The sequence below is a fragment of the Rhodnius prolixus genome, unplaced genomic scaffold, assembly GCF_049639745.1.
Source record: "Rhodnius prolixus isolate KJV_2025 unplaced genomic scaffold, Rpr scaffold_4, whole genome shotgun sequence".
NCBI lineage: Eukaryota > Metazoa > Arthropoda > Insecta > Hemiptera > Reduviidae > Rhodnius > Rhodnius prolixus.
The window spans coordinates 20,265,611-20,282,703 of NW_027411614.1; the positions used below are offsets into that span (position 1 = coordinate 20,265,611).

The window sequence follows — 17,093 nt, forward strand, 5'->3', positions numbered from 1 at the left end:
TGGTAAATTTTAAGAACATTGTATCCCTTGAATACGGTTGAATCCCATCATCGCATCCATCCAATCTCTCTGTTACACGCTGACCTTAAGTGCATAAATCCTCAAAAACAAGAAACAGACCTCTGAAACTTTACTTTCAGTGCTCACTTCAAGAAACAATTTCAGACATAACTTTTTGGAACCAAATTCTACACCCCTAAATGCGACATTGAGTGGTCCATTTGGTCAGTTTTCACGAGATAACATAAACTTCGTATGAACTGCTATCTGCGAGAAAGGGATGTCCGCATGAAAATAATTTTATAGGAGAAGGTAAAAACTTAATAAATATCCACCCACATCACTCACCATCTTGAAATTCGGAATACATATGCAATACAGCTTTACCAAATATTTTACGATTCCCAATGTTTCCGATTGTTTTGTTAAACTGAATGTTCATAGTTTTTAATGTGCAACATAAAGCCCTGAATCTACCGGCTACAACATTGACTGTTTTCTTCACGTTCTGTCAAAATGACTCGTTTGCGAAAACACAGGTGTATTCAGAAGTGCCTACGTATTACATATAGTATGCGAGCATAAAATCTTTTGAATGACGCGAACGAGGAGTGCTTTGTCGAAGGACAACCTGGGATGTTTAAAGAAACTATGATAGGCAGACTAATCAAGATGAATGCTTCTTTCTTTGCATGCTGTTGGTAAATGTGCCTGGTCTAACGTCTTCCAGCAATTATAAGCGGCATTACACTTGCCACTTTCCGCAGTGCATGGCATTTATTGGTGAACGACCGACACTGAGATATATGCATTAATGCATCACGTCACATCCATAATTCAAATTCGTGCATTGTTTGCAATCATATTGACCGCCTCTCTTCCCCAACTCCAACAGAATTATGGAGTATGCAGAATTATAAATAGTACATAACTGAAGATATTTTCCGTCGAATACGCAAGGAAAATTCAAATATGAACATGGATTTAACAACTAAAATCTACAACAAAGCGTTCATAATGATTTGTGCTTAGAAATCGGAACAAAGTTGTCAATCAATCGGAAATGCCATCACCGAATTGATCTGCTGCTGCTTCAAGAATTGCGTCGTGAACAAAATTACAACACGGGTGATCTTTTGTCTTATGTGCAATCAAATATTCCTAAGCTGACGCTTGAACAAAAGTCATTATGATCAAATAATGCAAACTGTCAACAATGGTTGGAGAAATCTTCTTCTTAGACGCGCCAGGAGAAACGGGTGAAACGTTTTTAATTAGATTGATTCTGGCAGCAATTCGATTCCAAAGTGACATAGTCTTAGCTCCTTCATTGTCCAGAATAGTTCCATTTAACCAGACTGAGCCACAGCAACGGTGGCCTTTTTTGGCTAGTGGTCTAGATCGAAGTAACGTTACTATATATACGGCTAAGCGCCTCCCTCTCATCGCGCTCTGTCTTAAGAACCGTTGATGGAATGAAAAATTGCACAAAACCAAATTTTTAGAGAATTTTATGCTCTACAACTTTTGTAATAACTTCAAAGGTCATTTATAGCAAAGGAAACAAGATATTTACAAAAAAAAAAAAAATTTTTGTGACCTTTGACCTCTGATTTCCGGTGACGTGTACACAAGATTCTATGAGACTTTTGAGCCAACTTATAAAATGCCAAAACAATGATTTATACAAGTTTATAGTTCATTATCTTTCATTCCGAGATTTACCACTTTTTTACCTAATTTGACTGGGCTTACTCCCTTTCCCCTTTTTGTAAGAGTTGTATCTGAACCATTATCAGTACTAGGCATCACAAAAGGCACTCAAGGTAAGGAGAGGAGAAACCTAAATCATCTGCAACAACTGGCAAAGCGTAGAGCAGTTGATACATGTTGACACGAACTATTAACACTGCTATTGAGTGTTAATTTCCATTTCTAAGTGTATTGAGCAGAAGTTCCATTTCTTCTGATAGAGCAAATTAATTGGTCTCCTTTATAGTACGTATGAGGGGCATATAAGTCTCATTCTTATAGGAAAGAAGCGGGTAAGCTTAAAGTAAACAAAGATTTGGAAAAGCGTATTTTTAAAATTTTGTTCGAAGTCCCCTTTTTGTATGTAGTCGTTTAATAAATTCCTTTTCTTTGAAACAATTTGCGTGAAAAATCTTTAGAGGAACTTCCAAGTTCCGTCCAAATTGTGAATTCAGGGCAATTTATACGACTTAATCTGTCTTAAATTACAATGGTACAAATTATAAATGTTTGGAGTTACAACTAAAAAATAAAAATAGTTTTGAGGTTTTTAAATAAAGATTTTAAAGTGTTTTTTTTTAGTGGAGTCGTATAAATAACACAAAAACGGAAAAACCATTAAATGTTAAAACAGGCAAGGTTTATGAACAAATCAGTTTTATAGCTTTTTATTTTCTAGTCAATCTTTCTTGAACTTCTACACCTGAATAACTTTGATATTTCTTAGTGGGGAAGCCCCTTACATAAACTGCAAGCCTCAAATCTTAAAATATTAATAAGACTATACACGGCGCTCTTATTTTAATTAGAGCTAACTAAGAGCTAGACATTAAATACAGTCTGAAGAAGAGAATCATCTCCTGTTCTACATAGAATCTGGCTCTTGGCAGCGCTTTTTTCTTGCTTACAACGTTCTATATACCTTGACTTTAGACAAACATTAGGGTTAATATACTTTCCAATACGAATAAATAAAATTTTATTGTTATTGTACAACATTTACAATGTATTACAGGATTTTTGGAATCTTAAACCTCACCAAGGTTTACAATTTAGAAGATTCATTAAATAAAATAAAATTTACGAATTTGGATAAAGAGGTTCGAATTGACGAAATTCATTCTGATTTACTATCTCATAATTTGCACCTCACTATTTCAATGGCAAACACGAAGATGTGAATTTAAGAATATTGCATAATACATAAATTTTAAAATGAATGTTTACCGTTAGAACAATCAAACTTCCCCCGTCAGAAAAAATTGAAGAAAGAATTACATTATCAAGAAAATTAAAAATAACTACTGTAAAAAAGATCTATTCCAAATGTCATGCAGTTTTTGATTTCCTCAAAAAAATATTAAGAAAAATTTTGACAAACAAAATTGGGTACTCATACTCCGTATTTCTACGCATGTCAGTCTTTATTTATTAGACAATAATTCTTGTAATTTTTTTTTTTCGCAATTACAAAATTTTTAGTATCTTATTTTAGTTGTACATTTAATTTATAATTTGAAAAAAAAGTTTCCACACTTCCCAGAAGAGAAAAAAGGGAACGGATAAGCCAAATATAAATCAATCGTACTTTTTAGAAAGAAAAAGAATGTATTTTTGACTGATTTAAAAAGTTCTGAATAGGAATCCCTAACATGCACTTAGACAACACAACCAGAAACCCGTTATCTAGGAAAATTCATTTACAGTTCATTGAAAAACTCCGTTATTGACACCGGAAAGTATAATTTTCATTAAAGCGAAGCAATTAGGACTAAGCACCTAATTAGTAAGGCTAAGTACCAGACATTAACCAAACTAAACTGTTGGTAGAGTGGCTTCGTAAGGTGGTAATGTCAAAAAAAAAAAAAAAGGTAATTTAAAAATAAATTTAGGAAAAGAACGGGCAATTGTGAATATTTCATGAATGGTTAGAACCCTAGGGAATGAAATAAATGCATTGATTTTTTTTAAAAAAATGCTGAATACACACAGATAAATGCAATAAAATGTCCAACTTTTATATTGACAAAGTGAAGAGTAGTTTTAAGTTACTACATCTATAGCTAGGAAACCCCTGCCCAACAAATGATAATATAAATAAACTTGACTGACAAAATAACAAAAACAAAAAATATATAAAATGCATTTGCATTGAGATGATAAACGGTTCAAAATTATTTAAAAAAAAAAAATATATATATATATATATATATACAATATATAATACTAATGATTATATTAAATAATTCTAAAGAGAGCATAATTTTTAAAAAATGTCATTTGTTAAAATAAAAATTGTAAGAGACGTACTTTTCTTTCACATTAAGAAGGTGTTTCATATTATAGAATGATTGCACACTGTTAACAATTATTAGATTGTTTAATTCGTTTCAGATATTTTTTCTTAAGATATGTTTGGTTCCTAGAATAATTGACAAAATTCATGAGTTAGGCAACATGCCCGAACATTGAAAAGTCCATTGAAGAACGAGATTCTAATTAAATATTAAATAAAATTAAAAACAGAGGAAAATTATGATTTTCTGTAGGGGTGAAGACATGAATAGTAAGATGGTAACCATAAAACAAAAAACCAAGGAAGGTTAAAAAAACGGACTTCCTGTAAAACATAAATCCGTGTAGAATTTTCTTTTATAAATTTATAAAGATCTATAATAATAAATTACAAGACACTTGGTATTTATAATATCATTTCGCAGATCTTATTCACAATATTTATAACATATATATATTCTTGTATATATTTATAATGTATAAATAATATGAGTATGTGATTTTAAATCAATACCACAAATAGAGATAATATATAAGTTACAGGTAAAACTATCACAGATTCATTATGCGCTTTTAAGTTCTAAATATAAATACTGGAATGCTTTTTGTACGACAATAATTATTCTTGAAGTCCAGAGTAAAAAAAATTAAGTACACAATGGTTTTGATTTTTTATAGCCACTAGGACTGGGTTGGTCTTTGGGACGGAGGATGAAATTCAAATTATATTCCGTATTTACAGCGTAATATACATTAGCATTAGGTGGGAGCACCATTTCTGAAATCAAATAACAATTTAAATTAAATTATAAATACATATATGATTAAAATCTCTTTAATCACAATGGCATTTGATTCTTAAGCAAGTTCTATAATTTAGCTACCTTTATGAGGTAATATTTGGGCGAGTGTATAGCTATCCGGATTACCTTCTAAACCCAATTTCATCATAGCATTTCTAATGACTTGAGGGGTTCTTTCGTTGTTGCTCAGCATTATACTTTTATATAAAACAATTCCTGAATAAATAGAAACATACATTATTTGTAAACCAATACACTAATCATATAAACTTAATATAGATCTGTTATTTTTTACCTTCAGTTTCTACATTATCTGTTTGATAAGTGACTTTAATAATATAAAAATCAGTCGCTCCTTGACTTATATTGAGGCTAGGCGATAAAGGAGTTGTATCTATTGAGCCATTAGAAGAAGAAGAGGTCTGAGAAACTGAATCCTGTAACGAGAGGACATTCAGAAGAATCTCAGACATATACATTTATGTTTGTAAGAGAAACAGTTTTCATCACTGTATTATAATTAAATACTACTGCTGCTATTGTTTTTCTTTTAATCTCCTACCTGTCGGATTATTTCTTCACATTCAAAGGGGAAGGGTTTGATTAGATTAGTTTTGTGGAGGGAGTAGCAAAAAGCCAATCCACTATAACCTTAAGAGGTACCAAACAAGTCCAACAAAACACTACTAATAAGAATTTTCGACTACATTCAATTTTGCCTTAATTACAGGAAAGTTCAGCATGGCTGATTAAAGCACTTTGATGGGAAGTTTAACATTCACCTCTTCCAAGAAATCTCAAAAAAATTAATTTAGTAATTACACTACAAAATATGCCATCGGAGTTACGAGTTAAAATAACAGTCTAAAGAAATATTGCCAAAAAAATCCATTCCTTAAAGTCGTTGTTGCATGTCCAACGATAGTTCAAGCAATTATTTATTGCTATTGTTATTATTATTTATATTTTTCTTTTAGTGGTTTTAACACAAATTGTTTCTTAAACGTAAAATCTTTAAACGATTAATGTATTTTATTTTTTAGGTGGACTATCGACTAACTTCCTAATTAGATGTCTTGGACGGAAGCTACAGCAATACACTTGACTTCAAACTTCTCTTAATCATTACATAGAATTCAAGGTCTTAACTCGGAATCGAACCAAGTACGACAAAACTTCTTACGTCCAGTTTAGTCTTCTGGACCCCCAATTGTGGTCGTATTAAAAATAGCTGATTAAAACAGATACTAACATTTTTATCTTAGCCAAAAGGCCGAAAAAACGAGTTTTTCTGGCGAAAATTATACCTTGAAAATAAACTGTCCATTGCAAGCACTTATCACATGATATTTATGAAAAATAAATTGCAAATATTAAAATGGCATTGAGTTAAGTTATTTTAAACACAAGTATAGCTTATTTCAAATTCACTGTCAACCGAAATGGTGGACAGAAGTGACGCTTATCTTTAAAGTATATTGTAATACTTTACTGTACCTATCTGTAACTTAAGATGTTGCAAAAATTCCAATTTAAAAAAAAAATGCTCAAACGAAAGTAAAGTTTTAAAGAATTTTTTCGATTACCAGTGGCTCAAAGATTTTCTATAAGTTTGTAAAACAAAATCTTCACATCACGTTATTGGAAACCACCTTTCCCGGGCAAGTTTCCTAAAAAAGTGAATATTTCTCTTGCCCTTACATTCTTTGTCTTTAGGGAGAACTTGTCTTTCAACTTCTAAACACTTAAACAAAAAAGGGTACTTATCTTCTAGATTTGTAGAAAAAAATTAATAAATAAACAAAAGAAAAGGTTATAAAAAAAAGGAGGTTTAGTCATGTTAACCGAGTTTGGCTAGCAAATTAACTAGTACTCGTATAAGGTACAATAAAAAAATTATTTTCAGAAAAGTTCCTTTTAACCTAATCTTTCAGAACCAAACTACTGACCAGCTAGTTATAATTAAGAAGGATGAAAAAGAAGATACATTACTTTAGAAAGAAATTACCTTTGTATCAATTGACGTAGATGTATGATCAATATCACAGTAAAATTGGCTGCTAGAACTGCTGGATGTGCTTGCAACAGAATCATTTTTTCTATGGCCTTGCCTGAAACAAAATTATTGTTAAACAGACTAATGTCCTACCAAGCTTCTAATTAGGCTCAAAAAATGGGCCTACTTAATTTGGGGGGGAACAAAACACATTTTTTAGTTTATTATAATTATGTTTAAGCACACAAATACAAATTATGTCCAATGTGTATATTTATTATTTTGCGCTCTAGGATCCGTCCAAATGTTCACATTCAAAGATTAACTGTTCAAAGTGTGGGCGACTACAAAGCTTAATTAGTCTTCAGTAAATAATTAAAGTAAAGAGTAAGGCGACCCTTAGGGTGCGTTCCACTAAGCGACCACAACGACCACGCTCACGACCGCGATTTTGCCCGTTCCACTTGCTTGTGAGCGTTGCGATCGAAAACCCAAGTGGAACGGACTGTGGGCGTTTTAACCGTTCATGTAAACATTACATATGGCGGCCTCGAAAACAAGTTAGAAGCCTGAAGAGGTTATTTTTTAATTTTAACCCTGTTTATAAGCAGTTATAATAAACTATTAATTATTGGTAAAGTTGATTTATATTAAAAGAATATACATATATAGTTCAATTTTTTATATTACATTTTAGTGGAGTATTTATAAAATTTACGTTTAAATAAAATTAAAATGTAGTTTGTGGCAACAGTTGGATATTTATTAATAATGCTTTAGAAAGTTCTTTATCTAGTTCCGATGAAGAGTGGAATGCAATTTTACAAAATCGCAATGATAAAAAGCGAAAACTTAGGCCACGTATTATTAGCTATCAGTGTAATTGATCTTTATTCAGATGAAGAATTTAAAAGTTATTTCAAGTAAATGATTTTGTGTTATTCAGTGATTTAGTATGTAAAGTAATTATTTATTTATTTATTTTTTGTAGACTTTCGAGAAACACATTCTATTATTTACATGAAATAATACTTTCATTTACATGAGATAATTTTTTCGGTCGCCATATTTTGTTTTAAAAATTGCGCCATATTTCTAAACGCCCACTTCGACCCAGCTCTATAGATGGGGCGTTGTGGGCTTCGCGCGAGCGAAAATAGTGACGTCATTAGTGACGTTTTCGCCACGACCACAACGACCGCGGTCGCCAAGTGGAACGCCTGAAGGTATGTTTTGATCGTTGTGGTCGCTTAGTGGAACGCACCCTATATGTTATTTGGAGAACATCAGAAAACCTTCAAATTTCAATAATTTATCTAGTCAAGGAATCAAGGAGTAGTTGATTCCGGCCAAACGATTGTTGCTTTCTGATGCATTGTTATATACATTTTAATTTTAATGGGTTACAGTCCGGTAGACATGAAAATTGTTCTTATTGAATTATTAAGTAATTTTATAATGCCAAAGAAACTGAAATTCAAATCAGATAGTTTAAAATTAATTTATTAATTGTTCTCCAACTGTTTTCACCCATTTTAAGTTGCAAGGCAAATGTGAGAAATAAAACCAAAAAAACTACACCAATTCTTTCTCTTAGGAAGCTTAATAGCCAAGTACGAGTACATGTCACTTCCAAAATCGGTTTACCATTCTACGAGTTCTTTTTGCCAGTAAATTCAAAAATATTACTTTGATGGATCCTCTAGGGCAGAAGTGCCCAGGTAAATTACCCATAAGTTATTACTTTCTAATTTATTATTAAATTATAGTCACGATTGTAAACCTTATTCTTAAATTTATAGGTGTATTCATTGGAGGTGGTTCTATTTGGCAAGATAGTTGATATGCTTCTTTATCATCTAGGGTTAAAACTGAATCAAACCATCTTTCAAAACTCAGATCTTCTGTTATGGCATAGGCGTTTGCAGCACCTTGCAACAGCTTTATCTGTAAAAACAAGAATTTAGTTTAGTTGTAAATGAAAGTGAGTATAAACAATAAAAAATGATTCGTAACATACAAGTTAGTAGATTATATTTTAATATTAATATTTTCATTTTTATTACCTAATTTGGTTTTTAATTGCAATTTTTTATCAGCAGTTTTTTTTTAATCTTTTATTTGAAACAAATATAATGTTACATGCCGCGTGATTTATTTTTGTCGACTTTTGAGAAATATAAATAAATATTAATTAGATCACTAGTATTATAGAACTAATTACCTGTGCCAACACTTCAAATTCTTTTCTTCTTTTATCAAAATTAATCAAACCATCGGGTAACATATCCGGAATTGCAGCATCTATCATAGTCAAATCTGTCAAAAATGTTCCCAAATATGGTATGGTCCCATAACTAATAGTCTGCGATTTTGGAAAAATTAATGATTTTTTTAGTTTAACAGTCAATTTACTGTTAATAGCTAAATTGTAAAATAAACACTTGTTACTCACTCCACTATTGTTTAACTGTCGTTGAATTACTTTTTGAAGCTGCCTATCATTTTGTCCCACAGTGTCAGCAAACCTTGCTGTACCTTCTCGCATTAAAAGTTCTCTTTGTGCCCATTGATTGTTTTCTTCACTAAATATACGCGCTAATTCTTCAAACAACTCTACCTAAGCAAATTCAATTGATTGCATATAACTAACTGAAGACTTTCAATTACATTTTGAATAACTGACATTTCAGTTGCAAATAAATTTGTTAAAGGTCTTTTATGCGAAATAATAGACTTAAAAACCATTTTTTTTTCTAACTTAATTTGAAAATGGTTTAATTATTGAACAAGCTTACTTCTCGAAGGTATTTTCTAGAACTTGAACCCATACGTGTTCCAACAATTCGATGCCTTTCCGACACTAGAAGCTATCTTTGAAGGCAAAAGCTTCAAGTCCCCGTTTTCATACTTTTGCATTCATATTTCTATATATATTTAAAGCACGCATGGAGCGTTAAAGGTGGGTACAGAGGGAGACCGATCTTGGTTCTAAGCTGGATGGGATAGAAGCAAAGTTCAAATTTTCGATTATTGAAGATCTTTGATATGATGAGTACGGCCTTGCGCAGACTTGTAAATTGACAACTCTTCCGATTAATCCAAGAGAATATTTAAAAAAAGAAAAAAGTGGAATGCTTCAACAGCTTCTGAGAAGAACCATGTTGGCTGCTCGCAAGTTAATGGTTTATAGTTGAGAGGGGTAAGCCTAATTCTTCTTACCGTTTTTCGCTGTTATTCTTCTTCAGCTATCGTCAGAAGAGCTGAATCTAAGAAAAGTGGATGCTGTGGGTACAACTTTTGTTGCTCCTTCCCATACCTCCCTACTTTCTTATTAAACAGATACCAAAACAGATACCTCAAAGAAAAAAAAAACATAGACCAAATAATCTATGGCCTTAGGAATAATTAAAAAAAATCTTAGATCAATTTTGTAAAAAAAATATTTGTTTTTACCTTATCTTTAGGTAAAGCTGCCCAAGTTTTACTTAACCTATATACAGGATTTGATTGAAGACCCGAAATAATAGCTTTGAGTGATGAAAAATTTTTAAGTACTCTCAGCTCCTAAAAAAAATAAAATATAAAATAAACACATACTGTAAAAAATAAATTATTATTTTAATATAATTTTTTTAATAAAAAGAAAAACAGCTAAACCCTTTAAGTTTCTCTAGAACCTACTTTTTTTTAAACTTAAAATTAATACTCATTTAAAGAGAACTTATTGCAATTATTCATTTTTTCTAATTTAAAATTTGACTGAAGATTAAGTTACCCTAATCTAAGAGAACTACAGAGGAGCATGTTCTTCATACTCCTAATTTGGTTTTTAGAGCCAAAACGGTACAGCTGCGAGGTACACCATATATAACTCACAACTGTTAGTCATGACTAATTCCTAATTCTTACGTTAAATTAGTCAATCATTTGGATGATTCAAGATTTATTTACTATATAATTTGATGATTAAAGATTTATCAGAAAATTAGTAGGTAACTAAATAAAATAAACGATTAAAGACTATTCATCCCAAAAATGGTATGACTTAAATTTCCAATCAACAGTCGAAATCTGGCTATGACTAGTTAGTATCAAGAATTAATCACCACTAAATTTTACCCAACGCTACCAAAAAAACCAGAAATATTGTACTACTTCAAAGTTGTATAGAAAAGAATACTATCAAATCAATTTTTCCGAAAAACAAAATTATAATAAATGTTATATTTACTTAATATATATGCACAATAACTGCATTTTTATTTATTTTTTGTGCTGTGCGACTCCAGATAAAGTTAAGGATACCGTCCTAAATATAGTATAAAACTCTAACTGTGGATCTTTTACAATTTTACAAGTTTTGAGGAAATTTTTGTGAAAGATATAGTGTAAAGCGTTGATTTAGGTTATGGTGGTTGGAAGTACTGAAAACATCAGTGACCTTTTCACAATACTTTACTTCACTGAAACGGTATCGAGTGGTTTAGGGCTTAGACACATATTCTAGAGGTCTTGCTAATGTGATACCACAGACTCCCGAAAGAAATGGTACAGTCCGTTATGCCACAAAAACACAGTTTTTGATATCACATTGCTTATGACGATTGAGAAGAAGTGAATTCGTACCTGAAAGAATACCAAAAAAGAAAGCAGCTTCTGACATCTCTAATTGCTAAAAAAAAACTAAACCACACTCTCAAACTCAAAAATTAGGACGATAAGGATTATGCATTTTTGTAAAATATTTGAAAACAGTAAAATAAATCTTAGACCTCTTCTTAAAAAGACAGTAGGATCTTCGGATCAATTGTTACAGTCACATACCTGGGCTACATCTATCCAATTTGCAATGATTGTAGATCTAGGCGTTGAAGCATGTATGAGAACGGTAGAAATAACCCTTAATGAAACTGCATTAAATTGGGTAACAGTTGCTAATACAGTAGGAGCTTCTTCAGCACGTCTCTTTTCACGGCGGGACCAAACCCCTCCTAAACATTGATGTACTACCACTTTTTTAAATAACTCCTAAAAACATCAGTAAGGTAAGTAAGCTGAAAATAATTCATCAACTAAAAAACTAAAACAAGAACCTCACCATGTCAATACGAGTAAGTTGTTCTGCAAAATGTTGGTGCGGAATGTCGGGAAAGTGACATGGAGGTTGAGCTGATGAAGTGTGTAAACAAAGAGTTCCGTTATATGCTGAATAAACATCTGCAAAATAAATTGTTAATCAAGCCTCTTTTGAGCTTTAGAAAATAAATTATTATTAAAAGACGAAAAACTTTTACCATTATTTTTATTAACTGACTGTAATGAATGAAGGCGATGTTTTAATTTAATATGTAATTCAGAATTTGGTAAATACTGTTGAGTAAAAAGAAGTAATTGATGAATCATTGGATGCAATGGAGGTTGATTCCAATCTTCTGGATAACTTTCCAACCAAACATGTAATGCTCCACATAGAGTCCTTTAAAATACATAAAAATGAATACATGAATTTTTTTAGCTTTCAAAAACATAAGAAATTTACAGCGAGAGTTCAGCTCACATAAATTTTTTTAAAAAAACGAAAAATTAAGTTTGTAATTATGGTAATAAAATAAAAATAGCAATAAGGGCATAAAATGATAATATACGGCAATCTATGGTGAATTTCCGCTGACACATGAAATACAAAACAAAAGGCTTTCTACACAAACGTGAATAAAAACTAAAAATAAAAATGAGATATTTAGAAAGAGTTTATCATTATTTCGTCATTATTTGATTATTATTTTTTCATATAAATATGTTTTTTGGTTTTGGTTAAATTAATGATTTTTTATTTTAAAAAAAAAGTTCAATTTTATTTTTTAACGTGAAACATGATTTTAAATAACAGATATACCTATATTCAATTTGTTGAGAGTGGTTCAGTTTAATAAAATATACCATTTTTCATGTTCCTTTAACATTATTAGTAGTCTATATTTATAAAATATTTTTCTCTACTCATAAAATAATAGATGTCTTATACAAAACACTTTACTCACAGACCACAAATCATACTTCTCGTTATTTATAATTACTCTCGGAAATTTTGTTTTTATTAGAAACAGTTCTTAAAAAAATTAAGGGGCTTATTTTTTGAGGTAATGGCTCTTTTGACAATCCTAAAAAAACCTAATAAAATTGTTATTTTCATGTAGTCAATTTTATTAATATTAATATAAACACTAATTAGATAAAACTTATCTAATCAGTTGACTACATTACAATTTTCATCTAAGCTTGTATATTATTTTTTTCAAATACATTCAAGGTACCCTATTTTTTATAAACAGCAGCTAAAAGCTAAACGATTGAGTGAATCGCCACTAGATAAATTGGAAACCTAGCATAAGCCTTTATAGGGATACGGTCATTTAATATTTCAAGCAATGTTTTCAAAAATTTCCCAAAACCGACCAATCTTTTAAAAATTTGTTAATATGGACTCCATCAACTTTGAATCTCACTAGAGTTTACTTAGGTAGTAAAAAGAGAGATTTAAAAACTTCATTTTAACCCCGTCTAGGAAATCAGCAACTAGACCTCACTACAAAGAGGACATTGCCAACCATGGAATCGAACAACTTTCCCTTTAATTCCACGAATCTGATCTTCTTTTACAAACAATTTCTGCTCAACGTTAGTTGCAGCGACTATAACGAGAGACATATTGCGTTCAGATGCTTTATTGAACTATTGTTTGCAGAAATAATTTAACGAAAATTCGGAATTCCTTCACTACTTCAATTTCCATTTTAAAATTGAAAATTTGAATGTGCTTTTAAATTACATGTAAAAATGGATAATTTGTTTTCATTTAGTTGTTTTTTCGGTCAACAGGCGGCAATCCTGATATTTGCAAAATTAATCGTTTCGAAAACTCATCGAAAAAATAAATTCTCTACTTTCCTCACATGCTAATCTTGCTTTTAATCGAATTTTCCTATGAATATGTTTCATATAAGATTTGCACGTTCAAAATTGATATTCAAATTAAAAGAAACCATTTTCAACAAATCTCAAAATAGTGAAAAATTTACTGCTGCTCGGATGCAATTAGTATGCTTTTTTTTTCTTATTCTACTCAGAAGGAATATTCCATCAAGTATGTAGAGCCCTATCAAAGGCGAATTTCGGGGATGATACGATTCACCCAAATCTGGCGTCTTTTATCATTAATTACATGTCAGAAAAGCTCCAACGAATCTCCAAAAAAAAAAAAAAAAAAAACAATGGAAGCATCCTTGGCAAACTTTATCTATCACAAGGAAGCTTCTGTAGTGGATCTTTGAATTATAAACATTTTAAAATATATTATATAAGAGTTTTACTTTTTGGACATCTTTTAATCTGCCTTCTGTAGTACTAATGCAAGAAAAAAAAGTCATTTTAATGTTTTAAGAAAAACACACAGATCGTACGGAGAAATAAACCAAAAACCTTAAGTCAAATATTCCAATTTCTTAGAATATTTTTGTACATGAGAATACTTTTGGGTCTTTCTTTTATTCCGTCAATAGAACGTTGTTTTTTTAAAACTAGAATTGATTCATGAATATGTACTCAGTAATTTTATCGAGATTATACATAAACTTGAAAAAGAAAGTACGAGTACATCTGAATAATGAATAATTCTTACTTGCAATGCTGATCCGCAACCTGTTCTGGTAAGTCTAATTCATTATTTGCCAACTGCTCATACCTGAAATTTTTTTTGTAGTTAATATATAATAAATACAGAGGCGCCACGGTATCCGAATGAAAGAGGCGAGACTCGCAAAGCTAAAAGTACTGTGATACTGGGTTTGATTCCCGGTCTATGCCTTGGATTTTATTTAATGTTTAATAAAAATGGTGCAAAGCACGTAAAAAGTAAACTCATTTCTCGGGCCACAAAAGCGCTACTCTACAAAACTCTCATCCGACCAGTGATGAGCTATGATACCGAAGCGTGGGCGACGACCAAGGCAGATGAACAGGCCCTTTCGCTTTTCGAACGGAAGGTACTCAGGCGAATCTATGGTCTTATACGCGATGGGCCGAATTAGAAAATTAGAAAAAATCAGGAATCTCTTTGATCAAGGATTTTAATGTAATAGGCTAGGTAGACTGCGATGGGCAGGAGATATGTAGCTATGAAAAGTGGAGATGAAATTCTTAGGAAGGCACTAAAACGAAGCATGAAAGGATTCAGGCGGGTATGGCTGACCAAAGCTACTGGGAGGATTGTGTGACAAAGGATGCTCCTGATAGGATTTCGAAATTGGAAGGCAGCTGCGCAGGAAAGAGACGCCTGGCAGGCACGTCTTGAGAAGACAAAGACTCTACATGAATTGCAGCACCATTTAAGAAGAGATGAAGAAGAATTCGAAGTAAAGTAAGTTTGCTAGTCGTCTACGACACCTAATTTGGTAGTAGGATAAAGCCCGCCTGAAAAAACAGCCATTACTTTACTTACTTTTTTAAAGAAATATTTCTTCTATCAGTAAGTAATGGTTAATAAATGAAGTTTAAATATAAAAGTTTAAACTAGTGGGCAAAACATTTCAGGCTGCCTAAAATGAAGCTTGCATATAAAAGACATAAATTGACAACCGGAAGTCATGTATGTACAAACAATTCGATATTGTGCTTCTCACATTGAAATCGTATACATATCGTATGCATATTTTTCCAGAAAATAACGATAAAAAAGTAAAGAATGCCTATTTTTTCAACTACCAAATTAGGTGTCGCGGACGGAGGCGACTAGCAAACATACTTTACTGTAAATTTCTTCTATTAACCATTAAATAAAATCCAAGGCCTAGACTGGGAATCGAACCCAGTACCACAATACATAGTTTTGCAAGTCTCATCTCTAACCGCTTGTCTACCGTGGCGCCAAAATAACGATAATGAACGACGTATATCCAGCAAATAAACATTCTTTAATGAAATCATGAGAAGCTCTAGTAAAGCTAAATATCAAAACTTACCAACAGTTCTCCTAGGGTATTAAGAAACGTTTACTTATCAATCACTTAAGAAAGAACATATTTCTTGATGAATTTATTAATAATCAAGATGAATTATTTACTTTACATTTACATAATATTTAATTCAGTTTCGTAAATTCTCTGGTCGGTTTTTAAAGGCTGCGAATGATAGCTTTTTTGGAAAGACAATTTCCAGTTCTTAACTGATATTCACTAAAGTTTGCACATCACCACCACTTCAGAAAAAATCCAGACCACTTTGTACGGACAATGCTACCAGCACTTTTAAAAACCACTAAATTCTTTATCTTAATAAAATTAAATATCATGCCTATCAGAGAATCAAAGCGTTCTTACCTGTCTAAAAGTAACGTTAGTACTTGGTGAGGTGTTGTGAATGTTCTATAAGTTGCTAGAAAAACATTGACATAAGTTGATTCCAGCTCTCCCTCATCAGTAGCTAAAGCTTCTACCAACCTCTGAAGTGTGCCTGCTTTAAGCAATCTAACCCGTACTGTTTCCCACTCCAAATGTGAAATGCTTTCATTGCTGTCATCCTGAATTAAACAAATTAGCCCTTTCTAAGTTTTCGTTTTTTGTTTCTTAAAGAGTAAATACAAAGAAAAAACTAACAGTTGTCACTGTAAAAGTTGGGCGATGATAACGAACTTTCTTCAAGTATATTGTATAAATCGCACCATCTAACCGTTCTTCGCCCCAAACTTTCCATGTTGGTTGCTACGGTTTCAAGCAAAAATTTGTTTACAAAGTAAAAAAAAATGTAATTAGATTGAACAGTAATTTTGTACGTACCAAGTTATCAACATCAAGGTTCATTTTTCCTAGACATGATTTATAATTTCTCAACCTGCCTATTGTAAATCGTCAATATTATTTCCGTTGCCTTCTTCTTGCACATGAAGTGAATTATATGGAAACTCTTGAGACAATTATATACAATAGTAAAATGTGGATGAATTCATGCTCTAATAAAAAAAAATGTTACCTTATGTAACCTCAAACAAAGATATTTATAAATACAGAAAAGCTTGCAGAAATTACAAAAACGATAAAGGAAAAGATGATCAAACTTATACAAACAACTAACCATAAATAAAAAAAGAACTGAAATGTACAATGAAAGTAGCACAAACACGGAACGAAATTAAAGAAGTACTGAAATAAAATGCATGATGTATACAATATACAGCTGGTAGAAAATGATGC

The 17,093-nt window shown here is 31.5% G+C and overlaps 1 protein-coding gene across 1 annotated transcript; it reads right to left on the reverse strand.

The window, feature by feature from the left end:
* Window positions 1–2,714: 2,714 nt before the first annotated feature.
* Rgl (Ral guanine nucleotide dissociation stimulator-like) lies at window positions 2,715–16,819 on the reverse strand. The gene is made up of 15 exons (XM_074130427.1): window positions 16,680–16,819; window positions 16,500–16,604; window positions 16,224–16,423; window positions 14,528–14,590; window positions 12,144–12,325; window positions 11,948–12,066; window positions 11,674–11,877; window positions 10,303–10,413; window positions 9,302–9,466; window positions 9,071–9,211; window positions 8,630–8,793; window positions 6,859–6,961; window positions 5,146–5,287; window positions 4,932–5,066; window positions 2,715–4,825 (listed from the first exon to the last, which is right to left on the reverse strand). Exons 1-15 carry the CDS (start codon window positions 16,701–16,703, stop codon window positions 4,695–4,697), a joined length of 1,989 nt encoding a protein of 662 aa, XP_073986528.1. The 5' UTR covers window positions 16,704–16,819; the 3' UTR covers window positions 2,715–4,694.
* Window positions 16,820–17,093: the final 274 nt, after the last annotated feature.